The 8944-nt window shown below is 34.7% G+C and overlaps 1 protein-coding gene across 1 annotated transcript in view; it reads left to right on the top strand.

Moving 5' to 3' along the window:
* Positions 1-306: 306 nt before the first annotated feature.
* LOC133632894 (nuclear receptor subfamily 5 group A member 2-like) overlaps positions 307-8944 on the top strand; it is a 52917-nt gene continuing 44279 nt past the window's right edge. The window contains 5 exon segments of the mRNA XM_062025696.1: positions 307-565; positions 1756-1874; positions 2050-2064; positions 2066-2192; positions 5648-6297. Coding sequence (XP_061881680.1) covers positions 544-565; positions 1756-1874; positions 2050-2064; positions 2066-2192; positions 5648-6297 — 933 coding nt within the window. The 5' untranslated portion in view covers positions 307-543.

The following is an 8944-nucleotide window of genomic DNA, read 5'->3' as shown; positions in this document are numbered from 1 at the left end:
ATATATCTATATAATATATATATATATATATATATATATATATATATATATATATATATATATATATATATATATATATATATATATATATATATATATATATATATATATATATATATATATATATATATATATATATATATATATATATATATATATATATATAAAATAAACCAAGACTTGTCATGCATCAAACCTGTGCAGGCATTTTTTTTAATAGGAGGCAACAAGGCGTCGGTCACGTGACCCTGCCTGCACCAATAGCAGCAAAGCAGCGCAAGTTTGCGATAAGGACAAGGCAGTGAAGAGCGAGGAGGCTGAGGGACTTTCAGTCTTCTTCATTCTTCACTGATCATCAACACGTTTGCAGGCCGCCACACGTCCGAAGTCGTCTTTGCTTGCTTTTTTTTTTTTTTTTTTAATTTTTTTTTTTTTATTGTGTCTCGGACGAAGTCTTTGCTGCTGTTCAAGCAGCTGCACGTGCAAGGCTGCAGAAACATATTTCATACTCAGACGATCAGCACTGTCCGCCTTGCACTTCCGATGCTGGGAGACAAAGCCCACGGTAGGACTCTACTTTTGGTTCTGTTCTTGTTGTCAGACACAGAAACCTGCAGGCATGATCACATCGTTTTCTTGCCATACGACCCGGGGTGATTTGTCAAAATGATCACATGAATAATATTGTATGTTCATGCAAAAAACATCCATGTGACCCTTCCTTAATGTACATGTAACGACAATAACTATTATAACTTGGTGGTATATAATGTAGATAGAACAAGCATTGGCGTTTGCATGTTTCACTTTGGTTATTCAATATCAATATGATCTGTATCAATTGGAAATTCGTTAGATTTGTTGAAACATGTTTTGTTAACTCATTTGATTTTTTTGAAACATATTTTGTTCATTATTTTAATTATTGTGTTAATTTAATAGATTTGTTAGATTTATTGTGTTGATTTATTAGATTTTTAAAAAATACATGTGTTAGTTTATTACATTTTTCAACATATTTTGTTAATATATTAGATTTTTTCAAACATATTTTGTTAATTTAATATATTTCTTTGAAACATCTTTATGTTTAAAAATATATATTTTGTTAATGTATTAGATTTTTGGAAATATACATTTTGTTACTTTTTTTTTTTTTTTTTTTTCAACCCAACATTAGAGATTAATAAGCCTCTCTCAACATTTACCTGCGTCTTTATTATGTTATTAATTCTTTTGCAGATTTGCATTGACAATGGTTATTTCATATAAATATGAGCTATATCAACGGGTAATGCATCAGAATGATTTTTGTTGTGTTTTTTTTTTGTCCATTTTTTAGATTTTTTTAAACCCAACGGTGGGATAAATAATTTATACCACAACATTTTATCTGCGTCTTTAGTATGTTATTTATTGTATTGCAAATGTGCATATATGCCTATGTAAAAGTGCATAGCCCAAACTTAAAATAGTTTATATTTTAATGAACATCAATTCAATAGACTATTTTTCATACTAAAAGAGGTTGTTTTTAACGTCAATAAAATAATTTGCATACATCAAAAACACGTTATCATAATTATCAGTTGTTGGAATATATACGGTAAATGAATAAAAACGCACATTTGTGGCGCCTGAACGAAATTCAATTAATATGATTGTCCTTGATATTGTACACTCACGCACAGGACGTCCTTGGTGCGTGTGCGTGCGTGCGTGTGTATGTGCGTGTGTGTGTGTGCACGCGCGCAGGTGTGACTTTGAAGGTTATGGAATACACTTATGATGACGACCTGGAAGAGTTATGTCCTGTGTGTGGAGACAAAGTGTCCGGCTATCACTACGGCCTGCTCACCTGTGAGAGCTGCAAGGTAAAAAAAAAAAAAATCATAGAAAATTAATTTTAATAATATTTTGAATGGAATAAAAATGATAATAAAATGATAATAAAATGATAATAATAATAATATAATTTATTATAATTATTACATCATTTTTGATGGCGAAATATGTGCATTTTAATGCAGTTTGTGGTTGTTTTTTCAGGGCTTCTTTAAGAGGGACGGTGCAGAACAACAAGAGGTACACCTGCGCGGAGAACCAGGAGTGCAAAATCGACAAAACCCAGCGGAAAAGATGTCCTTTCTGCCGCTTTCAAAAGTGTCTTAACGTCGGGATGCGGCTTGAAGGTAAACCTTTTCATATTTATAAATTGTAAAACGTTAAGAGTAAATACATTAACACGTCACAATCCTCGAAGTAAATCAAAATGTGTCCTCGTTTGGTAGTGGCGGTCATGTGACAGTCACGACCCAAATTGGCAACCTGTCATGCTAGCTAGCTGGTTCCCCCAAAAGGCTCATTTTCTGATGTTAAATCACGTTTTTAAAGCCGCTCGACGGCTGAAATGCTTTAAGACGGTGTCGAATATTACGATTATAAACAGGCTTTTACATTATTATCAATATTACAACTAAACTCTTCTTACCTTAATAAAATAAACAAACAGACGAGGGGAATATCGCTAATTAGCCTGAGCGTTGTACCAAAAGCCGGACATGACGTCACGATCTCAAAATGTTTTATTTGAATTATTTTGTTTGATTTAAAATGTTTGATACTATAACAAAAAAACCCAATGAGCTTTGCTTTACATACTTTTATGACAACTGTAAAAAAAAAAAAAAAAGTATATATATATATATATATATATATATATATATATATATATATATATATATATATATATATATATATATATATATATATATATATATATATATATATATATATATATTATATATATATATATATATATATATATACAATTTAGGAACGTTTGATGGTTTTTATTCCAATTAGTGACTTTTAACATGGAATACAGCAGGTTTTATGTTACTCCTTCCTTAATGAACATGCCAATGGCATGCAGTAGTTGTTTTGACGAATATTCGTGTAGATTAATTGCTGTTGTATGTAGATGACACAATAATAATGTAAATAAATTAGTGGAAATGCTTCATACTGTTTTTAAATTAGTTTTGAATGAATTAGCAACACATAATTAGTTCAAATCATTGTATGAACCAATGGAATGTTCATAATAATGTATCATATATGATTGTGCCATAAGTCATGCTTTTGCAACCGCTCATTGTTATATGTATAAACGTTAAAATACAACATTTATTGACAGGGGAATGGATGAATGGGATCTACTTCCCAAGCACATTCTAATCATAAAAAGTTGATTCAGATTCCACATTTGATGAAAACGTGCAGCATTTCTGCATTTTAAATTATTAACTCGCTTGGTGCCGTCAAACAAAACAGTTTTAATGAGATTAATCACACTTTCTGATTAATCATAATTAATTGCAGGACATTACTTAATTCCATGATTTAAATAACTTAAAAAAAAACGTTTTTTGACACGAAGCGATTTGATTGTCACAATGTTACACAGGAATATTTTTAATTGTTTCACTGAATGCACGTCATTATTTGCTCAAAACTTGCCAACATCTAAAAAAAAGCTAATTTACCGTAAAATTTACACTAACTTTTTCACCGTATTACTGCAAATTGAAAAAGAACCGGTATGCAGTTATTTTTACGGTAAGATTCTGCTGACCGAGCTGCCAATTTTATTTTGTTTTTTTACGGTAAAAGTTACGGTTGTTTTTACAGTGCATTACTGTAAATAAAAAAACAGTACCGCTGTTTTTTTTTGCTGTAAAAAACAAACAAACTGGCAGCTCAATCGCCAGAATTTTACTGTAAAATATACAATATTATTTTTACAGTTCATTACTGTAAATGGAATAACAGTATAACGGTAACATTTTGGCAAAATGAGCTGCCAATAATTTACGTAAAATTAATTGACCTAGTGTGCTGTAAAAAAATAATAATAAATAAATAAAAAAAACATTGCAAATTTTACAGTAAAACTCAGCCAGTTGTTCACATCAAAATCTACATATGTTTGTTTTTTGTTTTTTTACAGTTTACACCCACCTTTGAGGTAACTTTGTATGGTTTAAAGTAAAGGAGCAAATAAATTACGTGATTAAAATGATTTACAGTAAAAAAAAAAATTAAAAAAACACAATATTGTAAATTGAAAAAATTGTTACTGCAGTATTTTTTTCAGGCTGGGGTTCTGCCCACAGTGCTGCAAGCGTTTTTTTTTCTCACCATAACATTTCTTGTTGTTTTTACAGTGCATTACTGTAAATTGAAAAGCCGTGTAATTTCACGGTAAAAACGAATAAACTGCCAGCCAAGTTGCCCAAATGTTACCGTGAAATCCCAGTGTGTTAGTAAAAATTGAATAAGGGTAAAATTCTGGCGAATTTTGTCAATACATTTTAACATAAATCTATTGACTTAATTTTATAATGCTCTGTAAAAAACAAACAAACAAACAAAAAAAACGTACATTTTACAGTAAAACTGCCATGGCAGTTGGAATTTTTTATTTTTTATTTTTTTAATTATTTTTTTTACAGTTTACAGCCACTTTTCAGATAACTGTTTTACGGTTAAGGTCATGTAGCGTATTGCAGACCAAATAAATTAAGTGATTAACGTGATTTACGGTACTGTAAATTAAAAATGACCACATGCAATTGTTTTTTACTGTAAAATTACTTGCCACTTTTTACAGTAAAACTTATACAGTCGGTTTAACAGTGCATTACTATGGAATTGCTATGGAATAGCGGCAAAATTCGGGCGATATGAGTTGCCACTATAACAGACTTCATAAAACAACGTCGGACATTTTGCAGTAATATTTTTGACGGTAAAATCTACAGATATATGTATTTATTATTTTTAATTATTTATTTTTATACCGTTTACAGCCACCTTTCAGGTAACCATTTACGTTTTCAGACAAAGGGTCAAAATAAGTTTATAAGGCAATCACTTTTTGTTAATTACAATAACAAAACACCTATACATGCTTATTTAATTATAATTGAGACAATATCTTGTTTTTCTTCTTCATGGGGTACATCAGTGGTGTCCAAAGTGCGGCACGAGGGCCATTTGCGATTTTTAACGGCACTAAACACTAAACAGCATGTGGATGGAAGTGGGATAAAAGAGCAGATCGGTGAAAGGTATGTTTTGTACAAGTGACAAAAATCAGACACTTATATCTTTGGATATATATTTTTTTTATAGTCCGCCGTCTAAAAAGATCTCTGGATGATGTTTATTTTATTTATTTTGTTTGTTTTATTTTGGGGAATTGTCAGCTTTGTTTGTCGGTTGTTTTATTTCTGCCGCATTGCCAACATATTGATATTAATTAATTTATAATAAATAATACATGCATGTACATTTTTGTGCAGCAATTTTCCTAAAAGAAAGCTTTGTTCCGACTTCCTGTGCTGATATTCCCAGCCCGGCTGCAAGAAAGCACCTGCGGGAAAACAGACACATTCTGGGCGGGCCTGATAAAAAGCCTGTTTTAAATCAAATCTTCTATTTAGACTGGAAGAAGGAGTGAGACTGGAATCTTCTCAGCCCTAAAAAAGGAAGCAAAGTGAAGCTTGTTGACGATTCTCACTGTTTGATTGCAGAATGTGTTCTTTTTTTTAAGTGAGAGTTTTTGCGCGTGTTTTGACAGCTGTGCGCGCAGACCGCATGCGTGGGGGCCGGAACAAGTTCGGGCCCATGTACAAGAGGGACCGGGCCTTGAAGCAGCAGAAGAAAGCTTTGATTCGATCCAGCGGCTTCAAGCTGGAGTCCGCGGCGGCTCCCGCTTTGTCCGCCTCGCCCCTGCACGGCGACTACGGCTTCCCTGGTCACGCACACGGCACGGCAGCCATGCCCAAGCACATGCTGCCGTCCACGCCGGACTCCATCACCCCCACGGACTACGAGGTCGCCCTGTACGGCCACGCGTCGCTGGCCGTGCAACCCCACGTTGACTACAGCCCGTACCCGACCTTCCCCGGCCGCGCCATCAAGGCGGAGTGTCCCGACTACACCAGCTCGCCCGAGTCCCTGCCGGGGTACTCCTACCCGGACGCGTACGCCGCCTGCGCCTCGCCGCAGCCCACCGGGCTGCCGCCGCTGGTGGCGGAGATGCTGCGCTGCGACCCGGACGAGCTGGCGGTGCAGAGCAAGATCGTCAGTCACCTGCAGCAGGAGCAGGGTGGCCGGGGACGGGCGGACAAAGCCGGAGCCTTCGGCCTCATGTGCCGCATGGCAGACCAGACGCTCTTCTCCATCGTGGAATGGGCGCGCAGCTGCCTCTTCTTCAAGGAACTCAGGGTGAGTCCCTGCACCAACATTTTGTTTTGTGTATGTACATATATATTTAAAAAAAAATACCAGTTTCAACTCTCCTAAGCAGACCCGCGCTACTGACTAAAATGGGCCCCTCAGCAAATTTCAATTAGACTTTTTACACTTGTTTATTCATGTGAAACGATTGTCCGAACCTGAATTTGTTTGTTGCATGTTTTCATTGGAATATGTTTATTACAAATTGGGGCCCAAATATATATATATATATATATATATATATATATATATATATATATATATATATATATATATATATATATATATATATATATATATATATATATATATATATATATATATATATATATATATATATATATATATATATGCTTTATTCTATTATTGTACGCTTTATAAACTGCATTTAATAACAATATATATTTATATACGGGCAGCACGGTGGGAGAGGGGTCACAAAACGAAGGTCCTGAGTAGTCCTGAGTTCAATCCCAGGCTCGAGATCTTTCTGTGTGGAGTTTGCATGTCTGCGTGGGTACTCCGGCTTCCTCCCACACCTCCAAAGACATCAGCTGGGGATAGGTTCATTGGCAACACTAAATTGGCCCTATTGTGTGAATGTGAGTGTGAATATTGTCTGTCTATCTGTGTGTTGGCCCTGTGATGAGATGGCGACTTGTCCTGGGTGTACCCCGCCTTCCGCCCGATTGTAGCTGAGATAGGCTCCAGCGCCCCCCTAGACCCCGAAGGGAATACGCGGTAACATACACACATTTTCATATGCATTAAAAAAAAATACTAATAGTTCATTCACATTATTATTATTATTATTTTTTTAATCCTGACATATCACCGTCTGGTGCGATTGCAAATGGGGCCCTCAGCAGAATACTTTTTTCACTTTTTTATTCACATGAAACAATTGTACTTTTTTTTAACCGAACCTGAATTTAATTTGATGCATGTTTTCTTAAAAAAAAAAAAAAAAAGCGTATTGTAGACCAAATAAATTAAGTGATTAACGTGATTTACGGTTAAACTACTATAAATTAAAAATGACAGTATGCAATTGTTTTTTACTATAAGATTACTTGCCACTTTTTACAGTAACATCTGTACAGTCGTTTTTACAGTGCATTACTGTAAATGGAATAGCGGCAAAATTCTGCCGATATGAGTTGCCACTAACAGACTTCATTAAACAACGTCGGAAATTTTGCAGTAACATTATATCAAATAAAAAAATATATTTTTCATTTACATTTTTTTTTTTTTTTCAAAATTAAAATAAAAACTTGCATATCATCCTGACATATCACCAGCTTGGTTTAATCGTTTACTAAGCCAGCACTAATAAAGCGTGTCACTGGGACAATGACGATATTTGGAGATATGATGTGTTATATTTTTTTATCAGTGACGGAGCAGGAAGGGGTTGGTTAGCACAATGAGAATATTGTAGGGGATAGGCAGGAGCTAAAGCAGAATTTTTAATTTAGGGCCATTTGACAAAGAATATATCACACTTTTTCATTTGTGTGAAGATTTTTTTAGACTTTTTTAAATCAAAATTTGAATACATTTTACGTTTTTTTTTTTACTAAATCCCAAAAGGGACAATTGGTAGAAAATGGAGGGATGGAAATTCATATAGGAAATAAATTGTTCGATGATTACATTTTTTTTTGAAAAATGACAAATTTCCCATAGTCAAAACATACATTTGCATATCATCCTGCCACAACACCAGCCGACCGCTAAGGATGTGCACCACCTGGGAGAAGTCTTCCCCTATATTATTATCAGTGAGGGAGCAGGAAGGGGCTGGGAAGGGCCGACCTTGGCAAAATTGGGGCCCAAAGCAGAAATTTATGTTGAGCGTCCCACCATAATACATATTTTTCACCCTTTTGTTATTCTTGTGAAACAATTTTTGTGCTTTTTTATTTCCTTTTAACAAATTTGAATTTCATTTAATACAGGATTTGTACTAAAACAAATTCGTGGAAAATACATTTTCAATCAATCAATCAATGTTTATTTATATAGCCCTAAATCACAAGTGTCTCAAAGGGCTGTACAAGCCACAACGACATCCTCGGCACAGAGCCCACATACGGGCAAAGAAAACTCACCCTAGTGGGACGTCAATGTGAATGACTATGAGAAACCTTGGAGAGGACCGCATATGTGGGTAACCCCCCCCCCCCCCCCCCCCCCTCTAGGGGAGACCGAAAGCAATGGATGGATTATAATAATGGATTTATTTTACAATGTTTATTTTATTTATTTTTTAAATAAATTGCAAATGTCACATGATTGAAAGATAAATGTAAAAGTTTTTCCTGACCAATGGCAGGCCGGTATTCAATCCAAATAAGACAGTGAACCAGTCCAGCACTACCACTGCGCACCACCAGGGACAACTACATAATACATGTGATATTACACTTTATCAGTGATGGAGCAGGAAGGACCTAGTAACACGTTTGCAGTCAAATATATGAAGCGACCGGCCATTCAATAAATGTTTTGTCACGTCAGCATATTTAGAATATAACACATATTTAAAGGTATGTATTCATGAAGGAAAGGAATAGGCAAAGAGATTTGTGAATTTGCATGTAGAATTTGACTAATTGATTATTTTCAT

The sequence above is a fragment of the Entelurus aequoreus genome, linkage group LG17 (assembly GCF_033978785.1).
Source record: "Entelurus aequoreus isolate RoL-2023_Sb linkage group LG17, RoL_Eaeq_v1.1, whole genome shotgun sequence".
NCBI classification, from domain to species: domain Eukaryota; kingdom Metazoa; phylum Chordata; class Actinopteri; order Syngnathiformes; family Syngnathidae; genus Entelurus; species Entelurus aequoreus.
This window is presented reverse-complemented; position numbering and strand designations above follow the sequence as displayed.